The sequence below is a fragment of the Dermacentor variabilis genome, chromosome 10, assembly GCF_050947875.1.
Source record: "Dermacentor variabilis isolate Ectoservices chromosome 10, ASM5094787v1, whole genome shotgun sequence".
Taxonomy (NCBI): Eukaryota; Metazoa; Arthropoda; class Arachnida; order Ixodida; family Ixodidae; genus Dermacentor; species Dermacentor variabilis.
Window position 1 is genome coordinate 9,211,949 of NC_134577.1, and position 19,191 is coordinate 9,231,139.

Below are 19,191 nucleotides of genomic sequence, written 5' to 3' on the forward strand. Positions count from 1 at the left end.
CGATAGCAAGGCCTCTGCATTCTCGCATCTAATCGACCGTCTCACAACGCCTACAGTTCTGGCCCCTTTCGATCCTTCTGTGCCTACCGAAGTCCGTACTGATGCCAGCGGTCACAGAATTGGCGCAGCACTGGCACAACGCCAGCGCGGCAACGACCGTGTTATCGCTTATGCCAGCAGGCTCCTCTCACCCTCCAAGCGCAACTATTCCATCACTGAGCGTGAGTGTCTGGTCCTAGTTTGGGCGGTTGCGAAGTTCCGCCCATACTTATATGGCTGACTCTTTTCCGTTGTCACAGACCATCACGCGCTTTGCTGGTTATGCTCACTGAAAGATCCTCAGGAAGACTTGGTCACTGGGCCTTACGCCTCCAAGAATATTTGTATACTGTCACCTACAAATCTGGCCGACTACACAAGGACGCTGACTGCCTGTCTCATTACCCAGTAGACGAGCCTGACGACGCCGACAGTAGTACTGCCAACGGCATTTTCTCTGTGTCTGCCTTCGTTAACATCGCCAATGAGCAATACCGAGACCTATCGCTGCGAGCACTCATTGAGCGTCTGCGCTCTACACCTACCGACGCATCCGTTCGCCGATATGTCCTCCAGGGCGGCATTCTGTACCGAAGGAACTTCCTCCCCGATGGTTCTGATCTTCTTCTTGTCGTGCCAAAACATCTACGACAGACTTTGCTCTTTGAGATGCATGACGCACCCACTGCAGGACACCTTGGGGTAATCCGCACGTACGACCACGTCCGCCGCCGCTTCTATTGGCCTGGTCTCGCTCGCTCCGTCCGACGCTATGTTGCTGCCTGTGATACCTGCCAGCGTCGGAAAACACCTCAGGTGCTACCTGACGGCCAACTCCAGCCGATCACCGTCCCTGTGGAACCATTCTTTCGTGTTGAATTAGACCTCCTCGGTCCCTTTCCCACGTCATCCTCTGGGAACAAATGGGTAGCCGTCGCAACTGATTACGCCACGCAATACGCTATCACGCGGGCTCTCCCTAGCAGTTGCGCCACTGACGTCGCGGACTTTCTATTGCGTGACATTATCTTACTTCATGGAGCCCCGCAACAGCTGCTTACGGACCGTAGTCGTAACTTCCTCTCGAAAGTTATCGCCGACATAGTGCATTCCTGCTCCACTGTCCAAGTACATTTCCAAGGACCACCACGACTGGGACATTGCCCTTCCTTACATCACATTTGCTTATAATTCTTCCCGGTATGACACCGCCGGATTTTTGCCATTTTATCTACTCTACGGTCGCGAACCAACCTTGCCCCTTGACACGGCACTTCCTCCTGCTTCAATCTCAAGAAGCAAGTATGCGCGCGACGCCATCGCCCTCGCCCACCATGCACGCCAGCTTGCCCGTGCTCGACTGACGGACTTGCAAACGACTCAGCAGCGTCAGTATAACGCCAGCCACCGTAACGTACAGTTTTCGCCTGGGGCGCTCGTGCTCCTGTGGTCGCACTCTCATCCCATCAGGCTTTCAGAAAAGCTCCTTTCGCGATACACAGGCCCCTACCGAGTGCTGCACCAGGTGACGCCTGTGACGTACGAAATTGCTCCTGTGAGCTCAACCTCGTCATCTACTCTGGTATCTAGTGATGTCGTGCACGTCAGTAGGCTCAAGGCCTACTACACTGCTTCCGAGTGCGGCCTTTAGTCGCTCTGGGACAGCGCTTTTGCCGCTGGGGGTAGTGCTATGGAATAGTATTTCCAATGACGAAGAGGCGAGCAGTAAGAAGACGACGACGATTGGAGGCTAGCGCGGGCTATTGCCTCTTGGCCAAGTGCGGCGTATTACGTAGTAAATATACTTGTATATAGCTTTTCATCTGCGCCTTCTTACGTAACAATACCATTCATAGACAAGCCACGGCATCTGCCATTTGCGCATGCCGGTGCATGAATATCTTGGAGGCCACGGAGCAGCACGCCCAGTTTCTTGCAACACATTCAGATGGTGCTTGCCTCCGCTGCATCACGGCCCATGCATGAGGGCACGTTTCTACCAGAAAGCCCCCCTTCGTGCATAGCGTTCGCCGCCAGTGTTTCCCGATAAACATTACGGTCACATACTTTCCAGTTGCCGGAAAGCTTGATAGGGAGTCAGGGATCTTTGAATGCTATTGTGTTCCACTCTTAAAAGCGAAACTTAAGCATCCTCCAAATTTTGTCTATTTAGTCTAACATTAATAAAGGAGCCGTTTATATTCAAGAGTTTCACATGCCACGTGAATGGCATGTCTTTGTTTCTGCAGGTGCCTCCAGAGCTTCGGCACGAAAAGAAAACACTGAGATTTTAGCCATTTCTTTGTGCTCTATGTGGCTCAGTGTTTTTTTTTTTATTTTATTAGGGTATATTTTCCTTTCTCACGCTTCCAAGCTCTGGTTGCATCTGGTAGATGACTGTTTGCTGTGCATTGAAGGTAGACACAAGCCCAGCGGCGCATTCACATTTGCCGTCTACACTGGCCTTACACATGGACACCTGCCACCATTGGCTCTCATCGCGCTGTGTGAAATAGACCAAAACTGAAGATTGGGCTAGTTTCTACAACACTATGATCAGCGAAGCACCACAAGGAAAGAAATAATTACAATGGACAGAGAATGGGTACTCACTGACACATGGGCGATCAGCAAAGCAGCACAAGAAACAAAAAAAGGAGATGCACGTCTCCCTTTTTTTTGTCTGTAATTTTTGTGCTGCTAAGCCAATTTACATGATTAAATATGCAACAATGTTACCATGTACAGCAAACTAGCATGTGGAAAATGACTGTTGGAGTTCCACGTCCTGGCTTGCCGCGGTGAGCTCTCTATGCGGGATGCATTTGCATCGCAATTTGCCCTCGTTTTCTACTTCATGTACTAACTACCTGGTGACATAAATGCGACCTGCCTAGTACAGACGGTGACCTTTCACGGCAGCAGACACATGAAAATGTGTTTTATTTATTTATTTATTTATTTATTTATTTATTTATTTATTTATTTATTTCAGAATACTGCAGGCCAACAGTTATGGCCCATGCAGGAAGGGCTACACAAGGCATGTAAATACACTGTGACATAAAAAGAAAAAAAAGAAAAGAACGGCAGTTTAAGAGATTGCCGCTAATAAACAAGCATAAAAATGTGTATACACATATACATATTTATATATATATATATATATATATACATATACACACATATACAGCACTCATTCACTCAAACAAATGCTCTTCTAGAGCTTTAACAAAATTAGGTGACTGGAAAATGGCCCCCGCAAGACAGTTCCAGTCTGAAACGGTCCTCGGAAAAAAACTGTGTTCGAAGGTTTCAGTTCTTGCAAAAATTGGTTCCAGTAAATGACTTCCTGTGTGGTGTGTTCATCCAGACGATAGCTGTTTAAGTTTTCTGGTACATCAAGCCTTAAATACCGCAGTGCAAAATCATTGGAAGTGCTGTGTACGCATTTGCTCTGTCGTCTGCTTCACATGCCAGTGCTCCTACCGCTGCCATTCGTGGCACTGTTCACCAGCACATGGATGGCGCCTTACAACAGCTGCCTGGTGCCTTTTTCCCACTGCCGATGCTGCATTTTGATGGGGGCAAAATGAAAGGACACTTACGTATCTTGATATAGGTGGACATTAAAGAAACTTGGGTGGTAAAAACTAATGCAGAGCCCTACATTATGCTGTCCCTCATAGCGCACTTAAACTGTTTCGACATCAAATCCCACAATTTAATTATTCCTTTTGGCTCAACTCTTTCTCTAATGTCTGTCATGCTGAGGGCCCATCCCAGAAGTACAGCTATATGCAAGACAAAAGGTGACAGGAATGAGGGATTAAAAAACAAGAATCTTCACAAAATCTAGCCCAGGTTGCTTAACATACTAGAATATTTGTGCAATTACATGATGAGTGACAAATTAAAACTCCACTGCCTGCTTCAGTGATTTGGTGCAAAGTCATGTTCTCATGTGCTGAAATTCATTCACAAGCAACAGCTTGGAACGCATGTTTTCTGGTCACCAAACTTGCTCTAGATCTATTTTCAGGATGCGATAGAATGTAGAGCCAAAGAAATTATGAAAACTAACATGCACAAACCTAAGTTATCAGTCAGAGAAAATTCAATTTTTGTTTAATCTGCATTCCGCCAGTTCTGGGGCTGAAAACAGATAGTATATGTCATCTTAAATGCTTATTTAGAATACATCCATTCTTGCTTACCTGAATTGGTTATAATTTTACACAAGCTTCCTTTACTTACTTGCTAGAAAAATACAATTTTGAAATTTCTTTATTTGCTAGAAAAAGTTGCAAAAAATCAGTCTCTCAGATTTCGTAAACAGGCTATCGATGGTTTCTGCCTGATACAACAAATCCAAATAGGCCAACCTTACTAGTCTCGTCTGCACCAGAAAAAGAGGTGCGAGATGTCGAAACTGACATTGAGAGGAGTGTTTTTTCGGCAAGTTTGGAAACTTCTGTTAAAAGGTAGACAGAACAATAACATTGGCCTTATTGTATTTCTTGAATCATGCAGAAGCCATTGACATACTATTTAGCAAAATCTGAGCAACTGATTTCTTGTAATATCTTCTAGTAAGTTACATAAAGCAAGCTTGCATAAAATTATGACCACATCAGGTAATCAATAAAGGACCTCATATTCACAAATAAGCGCATAAGATTACATATACTTACAAGTTTTCAGCAATGCACCTGATCAAATAAGTTTTTTTTTTTAATTCTTGGTCCAAGAATTCTATTTATGGAGTAATGAGTGAGAAGAAGAAAGGAAACCAAGGGGCCCGAATTTTATTAGTCATCACAAGAGCCAACAAAAAGTTACACCAAGGACAACATAAAGGAAATTACCTGAAGTTCTTAACTGAATTAAAGAAAATCATAAATAAATGAAAATGAAAGTGGGTGAAAACACAACTGGCCCTAGGTGGGATATGACCTAGGTGTTCACATTACATGTGCAATGCTCTTACCAATCAAGCTACCGCAACGCCATTTTTCCCATCCACTTCCTGGGGTATATTATGTTTATCTACTAGAACTAACCACAGGAGAACTAGCACTAACTCCATCTTTAATGGAGTACTGGCATGACATCTTCAACATTTCATTTGTTGCATTAAATGAACATCCTGGACCTTGAAACTCTGAAGCCTCAGTCAGAGTGCCCTAAATAATTCACTATAATAGATTTTCTACGAATTAGTATTAGTTTCATTTCCCTGGAGGTGCATGTGCCGTGATGTCAGACGCAGAAGGTGGTTACGTGGGAGCAGAATAACACGACGTTTTGGTACTTACTCCAGCTGACTCGGCTGTCCGCTATGCTGCTACTCACTACGTAGCTCGATGCAGCAGCATAACAGGCCCCCAGGGAGCAGGAACGAGTGCCAAAATGTCCCAATGTCCTGCTCCCAAGTGGTCACCTTGTGTGTCGCCACTCCATGACACACACCCTTCATAAGAGACACGAAACCGAAACTCATTATCAGAATAGCCATTAAAGTATTTAAGGCACTCTGAGGCTTGCCAGTATATTCTCTAGCACTTTGAAGTCCAAGACTAGCTAAAAGTTCACAGTACTACAACTACCAATTGACAGAACAAACCTGGTAGGTGGCAGCATCCAGGAGTGACAGTGCAAAGAACAGCAGGTTGTTCTGGACTGTGTAGAGCCCCGCAGGCACCAGCATCTTGCAAGTTTCTTTCGGCTGCCTCCACACTTCATTGCGAAGCTGCAGCACTAGCGCTGGGACCGAGAAACCTTAACACAGAAGACCACACAGCTGAGTTCAGTTTGACTTCGTTGGAGATCAAAATGCAATTTTTCACTAAGTTGAACCCCAACAGAACAAACAAGAGTTTCATTGCATTCATGACAGAAATAGCTGAACAAACGTATCTGATACCTCCACAGACCTTTCTCTGGAGTACCTTTGCTGCTGGAAAATAATTTACAGTTTGGGAATGACACATAACATTATGCAATCATTCTACAAAATGTGTCCTCTAGAAATTATTTTGCAAAAGTGAGGCGACATGTTATTCATTGACACAATACTTATAAGCATATAAATATAATATTCATACTTACTTTAAGCTTAAATCTTATACATTAGCATTCTGTTAACATTCTAATGCCTGTTGGAAATATATTTATCCTGCATACTTCTTATATGCCTCTGAAGTCTACAAGGATGTACTAATACTTTATTGCAATGCATTCAAAATGTAACAATATAATTGTGACAAATGAAACAATTTGGGACAAAGCTTCCTTACATGGAATGAGTACATGTTTAGCAAGGACTTGGCAAGCATAACAGAAGGCATAACAGAAAGCATAAAAAGAATATCTGTGTTAACCAAAGTTGTGATCACAATTTAAAAACATGATGAAGTGAAACTTTTCTCACAGTCCGGTGACAGCTCATCAACAATTCTTTCAACTTTGGTATCATATTCTGCACATGCTTGACAATTGAGCGCACGCTTTATAATACAGCAGACTCCTATTAATTTGACCTCGGTTCATTCAACTTTTCACGAATGAACGCACGGAGAGCATGTTGCTTTGGTTAATTCGACCTCCCATTGGTGCCGCATCATGCATCAGCTACTAAATGTTTGAAAACAGCAGACGGTGCTACTGGTTTCTTAGGCAACAACCCTGATGGCAGTAACATGTCCTGCAGTGTTGATAACTACTTGCTCTATGCCTGGGGCACTTTCTCTCTCAAGATTTTGTCAGCACTAATGATAGTGTTGAGTTCTATGGGGCGCTGACCAATGACGACACATTTAGTTATTGTAATACTGGCTTGAATACATTTTGCTGCCGTTTGTTTGCTCGTCCTTTAGAATATTTTCCCAAAACTTGCAGTCCCACAAGGGTAAAATTAATGAGAGGCAACTGTACTGTCCACTTTATGTTGATTGTGCAGTCCCTCTATCTTTCTCCACTTACTACTATAAGCAGATTAAGTTCTCCACTTCGTTGCAATCGTTTCTCTTCCTGTGCTTGTTAGCACTCAGACATTTTGTTTTCAAAAATAGAAAATTTATGTCCACTGGATTTGAACATATCCTGTGCTCCAACCTACACATGCGAAACCAGTTTCTTTCAAACAGGAGAGTAAGCCCTCCAAATGGTGGTAGGAATCCCATGACAACTTGGAAGCATGCAAAAAAATAATGATAATAATGTGTACACAAAGGCAAAAAAGTGCTGAAATGGAGAAAGCTGTTCCGAGACATATGCAATAAGCCTGCAACAACATCCCACTGAATAACAAGTGAGATGTAAAGTGTGATGTAAATAACCACTGAACAAAAATGTGTGAATTTCTTTTTCAAAGAAGAACTCCCCAGCTGATACTGCTGAAGAGATATGCATCATGAAATAAAAAAAACGATTGCTTCTTTCAACGGAAAACTACACAGGATAGTGAAAAGGTAGAAACCAAAAATAGTGAAACTTAAGCTCACATATACACGTCGAGTTTAGGAAGAAAGGAATTCGTTTTGAACCATTCACACGGTGTTTACATGAATACGTACATGAAATGTTAGGTGTCATTTTACAGTAGGAACGTCTCCTGAAACTTCACACGATACATTTGACTGTACCGACCAGCGACACTACAAAACCATCTGGGCTGCGGTACACGTATGCAGCTACAAAATAATGCCTAGGATGTACACAATAACAAACAACATCAGAACACGCAACGTCATTGCTTTCTTTTTTAATGTTTCTGCAGGCAACTATGAAAGTTATTGAATAGTTCTTGTGCGTATTTATTTCAACTAGTGGCTGTGCAAAATCGCAACGCCGGGACACGTTGACGCGGGCTTACCGTTTTCCCACAGCAGCACTGCTATGCAGGTGAGGATCTTGAGGAACTCGGCACACACGACAGCTGTGCTGGACAGGTAACGCGGACCTTGCACCGCTTGCGTGCGTGAATACCGCAGCAATAGCACCATGGCGGTGGTCTGGACTACGATGAAAACTAGCGACGTATACTTGAGTGCATTCGCCATCTGAAAAACGGCACGGGTAGCAAACCAGTCCTTCGCAGTTTCGGTAGTTTCCTCAATCATCGTTAAGCGAAGCTGCGCCCTGTGTACGATTAAGCAAGTTCTCGCAACGACCAACTGCGGGACATTTACCTCAGAGCGGAAATGCAGAAAGCATGCACAGGTGTACCCAGCGCGGCTGCTCGCACCTTTTTATTTTCGCGACGTTGTCAATGTCTTTTTTATATTATTTTCAGCCCCTGAATGCGTGTACAACAGCTGCAAACAACCACGATCTAAATCGGCGAGAGAGAGCTGAAATTCTTTTGCGGATCTGCTCAACAGGCCGGCTTGTACTTTAGCAGTTTACTCAACGTTGTTTCCGACCGTTTTTTTTCTTTTCTTTTTCCAGGACGTAGCAAGCATCAAGGTTGCGCCGCTGGCTCCTGTAATACGATATCCCAACGTTTTGTGTTCTAACGATATCTAAACGCGAATTTGTAGCAGAAATGAGTTTCACTACCTTCTTTCGCTCAGGCGGCGGCGCTGGCTCCTTCATGATACACAGATAGGGGCGAGTAGCGTGGCAATCACATAGGCAATCATATCATAGACGTGTCCGAGGGTTACGTCGCAATAATGCAGCGCAGATACCGCATCGCCACCCAACCTGTACCCATCTTGAAATCGTTGCCGATGGTAACGTTGTAATCCCACTCGAACCCCTCAAGCCCACCGAGCTGCAGCTGCTGATCACGGAAGCACAAAACGAAGCGAATAGTTTCCTCGATGTCGATGACAACCGTATCTACTGCCTTTCGTCCGCGGCCGTTCAATTTTACTTTCGGTTCGAATGGGGCTGCCATCTTGTTGCAACTAAGCTGCAACGAAAGTTAACGTGGTCTTGAAAGACTGAAAGAACTTATGCGATCATTTAGTTGCGTACGAATCAACCGTAATGCGATGGCGGCACTCCAATGTCCGCCATGTCGCAGTGACTCAGTTAAAATACGTTGGCGGGCTAGTTGGTTAGAATCCATGGTTGCGCTGTGTCTGTGTATCTGTTTCTTTCTACGTCCTCGTTCAGTCGCGCTTCTACATTCTACCAAGTGACTTAGCAAAGCCACATAGGCCTGCTACGGGCACTGTACTACGAGTTTTCATTGTGTCAAGAAGGAATTTTGCTGGGCGATAGTAAAGCCCCTCCGTAGACGCGCCACCGCCGCGGAAACGTGTATGGAGGGGCTTTAGGCGATAGTACACCTCCCTTTTATAAATGTTCTTGCATTGTCCTCGCGAGAACACTGTCATTTAGGTTCGCCTACATGCAGTGGCGCGTAGCCAGGAATTTTTTTCACGGGAAATGGAGGCGCTAGCACTTGATATGAGGAGAGGGGCAAATGGCTGTTCATCAAGAAAGCGCACAGCAGTTGTGGAGCGAACACCCAGACAACCTACCCCCCCCCCCCCCCTCTCCATCTAAATCTACCAGCATATGCGAGACAGTCTTAATTACTCGTGTTTACGCTATATATCAAGATCAAGTCATTTAAACGTGCCGATCGACATCCCCCGTTGGCTGCCCGAATTTATCAAGGCGCAGGTTTACAAATTCGTAGCTCTGCACCAAGAACAGATATCGCAATTCCGTAAACTGCATCTGTTACAGCATCCAAAGCGGACAAATCTGATATGTCAATTTATATCTTACATGAATTTCATACGTTGTCTACAATGGTTTCGCAAAAGTTCTACTCGCATAATATCGATTTATTAATCGATATGTCAAGTTTGTCCACTTCAGACGTACACTCTTAAGCAAAATTACACCCTCTTGCCACACAACTATAATCGTCATCTGCAGTGGCGTAGCAACAGGGGGGGCCGGGGGGCCGGGGGGCCGTGGGCCCCGGGTGCAAGGGGGCCAGTGGGGGGGGGGGGGGTGTCATATACGTCTGAAGACACCCCTCTTTCCGCCAGCTACACCCGTTGGGGGGGGGGGGGGGAAGGGTGACAAAGAAGACCCATGGGGCCCGGGTGCCAGACGACCTAGCTACGCCACTGGTCATCTGGCTTCCCCGTACTTCCTTTCTTTAACGCGGCGAGCCCGGTACTTCCAAGTCACGAACGGCATGCCCGCTATCATCATGACAGAGCATTCTCGACAGGAAAGAAGCGAGCGCAGCGTTTTCAAGGAAGGAAAGGCAAGCAATGACAGATGACAATTATTGTTGTTTGGCAAATATGCGCCCCAGAGGGTGTACATTTTCTTAAGAGTGTACACTCTGTTACAAACTGCCTGCGAGCGTACCGACCTACATAATTTTCCCAGCCAGCTGCTGCTGCAGGGGTGGCTAGCTTCCCAGAAGCGACCGTGGAACCCTTCCCCGCCTGCTGCGGCGACTCGATTTGTAGGGGCGACGATGTGTCGCATCAACACCCCGTCGGCGCCGCTATAACGCGGTCGGCGGACCAAGTATTGTTGGTAGATTCACCGTCACGGCTTGTTCGAAGCGGTGGAAATCTTGGGAGATGTCTTGCGGCCGTCTCACGGGGCTTACAAGTCATGGACAGATGCAGCGGCCATTGTCTGCGGAGTCGACACTGGGATGAAGAGGCGCCTGCTCGGGTCAAGCACCGTGTCTGCGAGAACCCTCTCACCTTTGTGTGGTTGGTGCAACCTGCGCAGAAATGAGTGCGTAAACCCTCCCCCTCAAAGGCGGATCGGCTATACAATGACTTTGGACGCTCCGAATTGGTCGGCGGTGAACTGACGTTTTCCCTCACCTAGGGATCTAGGGAGGACAGAGTGTATTTAAGGAGCCGTTGGCGGCTCCTCAGGGTGCATTCCTCTTTGAGCCATGTTATACATGATGAACTGTAACTTTCTAATGTAAATACTGTAAATAAACCCATATTCCTCGTTCTGGATGAGAACAAGTCTCTCCCTTCAACAACGAACGTCCTCAGCGTGGATAAGTTGGACGACCGGTATGGGCGAGCTACCATCTATTTCATGCCCGGCCCCAACCATTACAACTCTTAGACAAAGTTACACCCTTTGGGGTGTATCTCTGCCACTCAGCGATAATCGTCATCTGCCTTGCTTGCGTTTCCTTTCTTGAAAACGCCGCGCCCGTTACTTTCCTGTCGGGAATGCTATGTCATGCTGATAACGCACATGCCGTTCGTTACTGGGAGGTACCGGGCTCGCCGCGTTAAAGAAAGGAAATGCGGACCTGACAGATGGCGATTATCGTTGTGTGGCAATAGAGTGTAATTTTGCTTAAGAGTGTACTATTACGTGCGATTTACAAAAATGTGATGACACCTCACCAAATTAACTTGGTGCAGCGTTCGCCGAGAAAAACGATCCCCCTTTCTTTTTCTTGTATTCAGATAGGAGCCCCCGCGCTAATGCTCATGTACACTTTGACAGCCTCAAGAACGAGCTAGTAAGTGGCGCAAACTGGCGATGAAGCCTTGGTACTTCGGATGTAGTACACGAGAATAATGTACATAAGTCGGCTGTAACTAAGCGCCGCATACTTATTGCTTAAATTACAGTTAGCATATTATTAGGCTTTTGCGCTTTATTCTACGCGTCTTACGAAGCAAGAAAAAAAAATCCCCGATGGTTACGATACTCCCTAATGCGAAATTTGAGCGCAGCTGTATACGTGTTTCATTTCGCGATATATTGAGGCATTGTGCCGATCACCGCACCGACTTAATGCCCCTAACACCGACTGGCACAGCCACAACGCGCATCGCTATATACATGCAGGGTCCTGAATATTTGGCCACGCGTCTTCAAAATATGATTTTGCGCTCCCCGTGGTACTGTTCTTGCTCAAATTTTGCAGAACGGTCGCATTTGGCATCGACTTCGCAAATAACACCCCTTTCCCCCTCCCCCCACATAATAAAACTTCCCAAATAATACGCACAGCAGTGCCTATATTCGCTCGGGCCCTGATTATGGGGACTTGGTGATTGTACCATTCATTATCTGTTGGCGGAGAAATAAACTATTTATTGGCATTTTCTTGCTACTAAATAGCACAAACTACTGCTGTTCCTTTTGATGGGAAATCATCATATGCCCAATGAGGCAGAAAACCCGGCGCTGTCCGCAACGAGTGGTACCAAAAAAGTCAATGTGACGTGATCAGCGTCTTGTATGACGTCAGCAGGAGTACAGAAGATTATAAATGGTACAAGAACGTTACTTAGTTAACATGGGTAAATAACGAGAATTAAAGTCAATTAAGGTGAATTCCACTGAGGTAATGTGAATAAAAGTGAGAACAAGTTAAAGTAAGGTGACAAGCTAAAGTGAATTAAAGTAGACATTAAAGTGAATTAACATAGACAATATAACCTGTGCAGCCCGAAAAAGATTAGGTTCTCTAAAGTTTAAATTAGGTGACTCCACATCCTCATTAAGATTATAGCCTATAAAGCGTACGTTAAGCCTCTCTTAGAATATTCGAGTATCGTTTGGGATCCTCACACAGTGGTAGGTATTGAAAAACTAGAAAGAATTCAAAGGTTAGTCGCGCGCTTCATTATAAGCGCTTCAAACGACGTGATTCCCCACGAGTATGCTGGAAGCCGCAAAATTGGAACCACTAACTGATCGAAGAAAAACTGCCAGATTAAATGTCTTTCGCCAGCTTTATTACGGGAAACTAGGAATACAACCGCATGACTATATTATTAAGGACACATCTCGAATTTCCCGCCACAAACACAGCCAGTATTTAAAACCGATCTTTGCACTAACAAACATTTTCAAAAACTCATTTTTTTTTCCCGAAAACAATCAATGATTGGAATGCCCTACCTGGAAATTCCCACTGGTTACAGCCACCCACTTGATGAATCTTGTTGACTGTAACCCTTGTATATATTTGTATGTTTGCCCAAGCAGGAGGGGGCTATGTGAGCAAATACAAAAAGAGCAGATGTCCGCAGTATTGTGAAAATAAATATAAATAAATAAATAAACTGAAGGAAAATGAATGAAGGTGAATTAAAGTGGATTAAGGCTGGTACAGATAGTAGGAAGGTGGATTAAAGCGTCTTACGTGGATAAGGTTGGTGCATATTAGAGCAAGGTACATTAATATGGATTAAAGTAGATTAAGGTTGGTACAAATTACAGTAAAGGGGATTAAGGTCTATTAAGGTTGGTTTAAATTAGAGCAAGGTGCATTAAGGTGGATTAACGCTGGCTGAGGAAGATTAGTGTGGATTAAGGATGGTACAAATTAGAGAGAGGCAGATTAGAGTGCATAAAAGTGGATTAAGGTTGGTATGAATTAGAGCCAGGTGGATTAAGGCGGATTAAAGTGGATTAAGGTCGGCACAAATTAGAGCAAGCTGGATGAATGTAGATTAACGTAGAGCTGTGACGTTTTTAATAGAGACGACTTAAAGAAGTCATGCTGCTTTCACATTCACATCACGTAAGGATACGCGACTGTCAGTCATGTACCTCGTTTCACGCATATGCGGAGTCCTTTATTGCGATCGCAATTATATGGGCACTCCAGGCGCATTTATGCCATCGTCGTCGGTGTCGCCGTGAGGTTCCACATAAATTCCAAGGGCGATAAAATAGTTGCCACGCGCCGTATACTGCATGTGCGAGTGAAAGCGTGCGACGGCGAGCCGTGATTTGCCGGCGATGGCGGCTCAATCTCGCGCACGCAAGCGATGGAAGCGGGGAGGAAGGGCGCCGTCCTTCGTCGCGCGCAAAGGTCCAGGTAGGGGGCGCGCGTTCTACGGCGGGGACAGAGTCCGGCCGCGCACTGTTTTCGCGGCTTAGTTCGCTCGATGCTGCTGCCGCGCTTCCTCGCTCCAGCATTTTGACAGAGATTTCGGTGGTCATCGAGTGAGATGTTTGTTTGCTTGTGAACGCATGACACCATGCTTGTTAATCGAGTTGCTCGGTGCAACGGTGATCGCTTTGTTTTGCTATACGGACGACACGCTGCCCCATTCTAGTACATCATAGGGGGGGAATCCCAATCACGTCCGGCATTTACCTCCATTTCTCGATTATTAAAGCTTTCAGTCAGGCAGTCAAAGTACTTTATTGAAAGGTCCTGAAAGTTTATGGGACGGGTAAAAGGTCCCGCCTAGGTGACGGCCAGGAGTTCTTGAGTCCTGGCGGCTTCCTCGGCCTGCTGGACAGCCCAAAGTTGATCACCAAGGGCAAAGCTGAGCTTGTTACGCCTCTACATTCCCATAGTAAATGTTCCAAAGTCACTCTAGAACCACGGTTGTTACATTTATCTGTCTTGCATATGCCTGGGTAAATAAGGTGCGAGTTCACCGGGCTCAGGTATGTTCTGGTCTGTAACTGCCGCCATTCGAAAGATTGCTTTTTGCTGAGCTTTTGGCGAGGTGGTGGGAAAACGCACCTTTGCAATTTGTAGTGTTGTGCGATGGCATTAAATCTGGTTACACGATCCTCCCATTTTACCTCCTCTCCATCCTCGTTTTCGGGAGACGCTAAGTTGGCGACATTGTTTGTGATAATTTTGACGTCTTATACGTTCCGGAGCACTCATATACCGCTTTAGCTTAATTTTTTCCTTCAGTACCCCTTGAACACCTCGGATGACGTGAATCGCAGAAACATCGGCTTGACAAACTAAATTTCTCACAGCTACTACCGCACTTGCCTTCCTCCCAGCAATAGAGACTTTTAGCGTGTCCGGTATTCGGGCAAGCGCGGGCGGTTTTCCGGTTTAGCGGGGGCGTCAACGTGAGCGGCCAGATTGGTGGCGCCACCTGGTGGCGCAAAGTTCAACCACACAAACACAGAGCTAATTACTATATTCTGCTTAGCTGCTGGCGTAAATTTTCGACAGTGGCGTAATCGTGTTCACAATTACGCCGCTGCCAAAAATTTGCACGAGTGGCGAAGCAGGATATGGTGAGTTACTGCAGTTTTAGCTATGCGTTTGTCTGGTTGAGCTCTACAACACCAGGCGGCTTCACCGCTCACGTTTACGCCCCGCCCATCCGGTAATCCGCCCAAAGCGCTCCCGTTTACCGGAATAGCGTACAAGCTAAAAGTCTCTAATAACAGCGTATAACCGCTATCGCGCTCAGCTATCAGTTTCCAGCATGCTCCCAGTGAACTACATCCTCATTGAATATCGAAAAATTCTGATAAAAAAATGTTGCACTGCGTTTTCTGCGTTATAGCTGCACGATTCGATACTCTGACCGGTAAGCTTTACATTGCACTAAAAAGTGCTATAAAGATTGGTGAAAGACAAAAATAGAATGCCTCCTCGCCAATGTCTGCAAAGTGCAAATGACGCCGAAAACAGTAAACTACTTTACAGAAATAGTCAAGTGCCAACGCGTCACTGTGCTTCCAAATTGAAAAAATGACGATGATGACCTTAATGCCTCTGGCACATACCCATTCACAGGCATTGGCCAAGAGTCGGGCAGATTTTGCATGTGTTAAATAACAAATTAAAAACAGAAAATACTTTAATACGTACTTCACTTATGTCGTCGTCAGTCAACAAACACCAACCTCGGGGCTGAAAATTCTGCATCGTAAAAAAATCTTTGTCACAATCGTGCAGCGGAACAGAACGTCGAGACCACAGGTTGTTCGATTCAGAAAAAAGGTGCACGGCACCACAGACGAAAAGGTGCAGGGGGTGCCGGGCTGCACCCACTCGCTGCAGGGTTCAAGGTGCCCCGCGGCGGCACCTTGCCTTGTTCAATCGAGCGCGGGGGTGCAGGGTGCGCTGCTGCACCTTGGGGAATCGAGGGTCCAGGTGCAGTGCACCGTGAATAGGCGCAGAAGATTGCAGAGAAACTTGGCTGAATCAAATAGACGTCACGTTCTTCCCGACTACCGCTCGTACGCGTTAATTCCGGTTTGTTTGTGTGCGTGCGTGTGCTTTCTCTCTTTCCAGCACTTCAGGAGGAGCGTTTCTACTATTACCCTTTCAGAAGCAGATGTACAACATACTAGCAAGGGCAGCTGACAAAAAAGAAAAAAAAAAAGATGAAGCTTTACAACTCGTTAATTTTGTGTCCATCATGTCGTATCAGGCCGATGCACAAAAGCTGACAATTTAAGCCATTTGGCAATAACGTACGTGAGAGCTCTGTCATACGAAAACTAAATGGGCATGTTCATTAAACAAGATGGGAGGTACAAGGAGACGCATTATTTCTTTTTTTTCGAGCATGTAACTAGGCGACACTCATTCTTCCCCCGGCGTCGTTCGCGATGCTGAAAACACATCAAAGTCAAGATAGAAGTGACACTTCAGCACTCCACGGTATCCACAACCTGGGGCGGAATCTTATAACGGTTCGGAAAGCGAACGGTTTCCTCCGCTTCATATGATTGGTCAGAATTGTGTTTGCGTCACCGGCTGTCGGAGACAGCGGGGCGGCACCAGAAATTACGAACACGTCACGCATCCGCCAGTCATCTTCAAAGCAAAAATAGCGGAAGCGGCGAAGAGGTGGTTCGCTTTGGGTTCGGTTGCTGCGCCGACTGCTGGCTTGCGACCCGGGCAGCGTGCGCTGGTCGCGCTGCCTCGGATGTGCGCGTGCGCTCGTTGCTTCGGAGGCGATCACTCGTCCGCTTGGCGATGCTCTTTCGGTGTCGACGACGACTGGAAATGCGATTCTTCCTATCTGTTGTAAACAGGAGAATTAGAAATTCATTTATTCATTCGCGTTAGAATGGATGACGGAAAATTATTTGCACCGTCACTGTCGGCTCTTTAGAAGACATTAAGCTGGCTACGTAACGAAGCGGAGGAGACTCGGGTACAAGCGTGCCAGCGGCCACTCCACGGAGAGGAACGAATTGCGCGCTATGATTCCTTCCCGCCGGCCTGCAGCTTCCAGAGGTATGGCAGAAGCGAAGCATTCTTCGGAATGGTCTAGATGTCTGTTGCCGACACTGTTCACGAAGTTGCACTCGTAATTGCTGTGTTGACCGTTAGAAGGGCTGCATCAGTTTTCCCGTGGCCCCGGCTGTCGAAGCCAATGGCAAGGAGGTATTTGCATGGTGAGAACGAATTCCTCATGATATCGCCATAGTCCATAGCTCGCAGATCGCCATTCAACAACCAGAAGGATTCAACCCTGGCAGCTAGCTCCAGCGCTTTGTTCGGCTGATAAGACTCTAGTCAGGCCATGAATAGCGTAGAGACGTTTCATTTGGCTGCCCTTTTTGCTCTAGTTCGGCAAGTGCCGCACTTTCGTTCTCAGTTTCACAGTACAGCGCGCACCACCAGCACCAGGCAATGCAAAGCCCGTATAAGTAATGTTCAAGTTCATGCTCGATTGTTTTCCAGCGCAGCTCTTAATGGCCCGTTGCTACGGCGAGCGTCGGCGGTGTAACTGGCGTAACCGAGCGAACGAGCACAACAGCCAAGGATGAATACAAACGCTTAGTGCCGCCTGGTGCCGCACATCGTGGTGCCGCGCGCGACGCGTTCTGCATTTGACGATCGCTAGGAGATGGCGCCACGGTACCGCGCGTCATCTGTTCTTTTTCTTCGGTCACTGCTTTTTATCGGCTAACAAATGTTAAACGTTATCCCTAGATGCACGACGCGCCTGCATATATCAGAAGTTTCTCGAATGTTATCGATAGTTCTATCTATCAGCTATTGTCACCAAACTTTTTTCGAGTACTTCCTGGAAGCCACGCGGGCACCAGCGATTAAGCTGGAACCTTCGCCAAATCATGTACAAAAGTCGACGCGCTTGACCCACTGATCAGATTTTTGACAATCTCGGCCGACTCTGGGGCCGAATCTTATAACGGTTCGGAATACGAACCGTTCGCTTCGCCGCTTACGTCACTAAATGTGCCACTCCCAAGCCGATGGCGGAAGAAGGGGAGGACGCGACCAATAGATGAGAGGGTGCCACCTATGAAGTTTACGTCATTATATGACGCTCTAATCGAGGAATTGCAGAATGTTTCTGCTTGCTAAATAAATGTAAAATATAAATTAAATATTATATGCCAAGTTCTGAACTACAAACGAGTGGTGCCTGGCGTTTACGCAATGCAGAAGTAATTTATTAATGTCATTGTTTTTCACTCTAAGCCGAGAGGCGGTATAGCAAGCGTAAATACATTACGCTTGCAACGCTATTTCGTCTGCTACCATGAGCTCGCACGATGCACGCAGCAGGAACGCACTGCCAGTACTTTTACGTAGCGAGCGCGACAAAACCGTGAACTGGTTCTTAGGGACACCTTTACTTGCGGACTATATCAATTTTCCTTCTTTTTTCGCCCTTCGTCATCGGCTCGGACATGACTCGCTCGCCGCCGCAATGCCGCTATCCCTGCGATCTGTGCCCCACGGCGCGTCGCGTGATAAAAGCAATGGAACTCGTAATGGAACATTACGATACACGGGCCCTGCATTGCCTGCGCGAATCAAAATCGAAGAGTGTGGTGCTGACGGTGCGCGCTGTGCCGTGAAATTGAGGAACAAAGTGTTGCACTCCCGAACTAGAAAAATAAGGGCAGCCAAATAAGATATCTCCATAATATATCTTCCTATCCTGACTGTATGGTTTGATCAGCCGAACGAAGGAAGCGTTTAACCAGTCTAGTTTGAACCCTTCTGATTGCTGAACGGTGATCTGCAAGCTATTCACGCTGGCGATAGCACGGGGAATTCGATCTCACCTTGCAAATATCTCCTTGGCAGTGGCTTTGAAGCGGAGTTCATGGGAAAGCTGACTCAGCTCTTCTACTGGCCAACACAGTAAGTGCGAGAGCAACTTTGTGGACTGCGTCGGCAGCAGAAATCTAGGTAATTCCGATGAATGCTTCACGTCCGACCGACCTCTGGGAGCTGCAGGCCGGTGGCGATGAACCGCAGCGCGCAATATTCTTTCCTCTGCGTGGAATGACCACTGGTACGCTTGCACCCGAGTCTCCTCCATTTGATAGCGTAACCTGCAAAAGGTCTACTTAGAAAGCCGGCAGGGGCGGTGCAATTCATTATCCTTCATTTCTTCGAACGCGTATTGCACTTCCAGCCGTGGTTGATACTGAAAGAGCAACGCCGCAACG

The 19,191-nt window shown here is 46.4% G+C and overlaps 1 protein-coding gene across 4 annotated transcripts in view; it reads right to left on the reverse strand.

The window, feature by feature from the left end:
- The window catches only part of LOC142559813 (UDP-N-acetylglucosamine transporter-like), a 33,148-nt gene extending 24,287 nt beyond the window's left edge, over positions 1-8,861 (reverse strand). The window contains exons 1-3 of one of the 4 annotated variants that reach the window (XM_075671480.1): positions 8,602-8,857; positions 7,916-8,102; positions 5,666-5,820 (exon numbers count right to left, since the gene is read on the reverse strand). In XM_075671480.1, the coding sequence (XP_075527595.1) occupies positions 5,666-5,820; positions 7,916-8,102; positions 8,602-8,637 (378 nt within the window). In that variant the 5' untranslated portion in view covers positions 8,638-8,857. Of the gene's footprint in view, positions 1-5,665; positions 5,821-7,915; positions 8,103-8,231; positions 8,257-8,601 lie in introns of those variants that run through there. The other 3 variants (XM_075671478.1, XM_075671479.1, XM_075671481.1) reach the window with 3 other exon arrangements.
- Between the last annotated feature and the right edge of the window lie 10,330 nt (positions 8,862-19,191).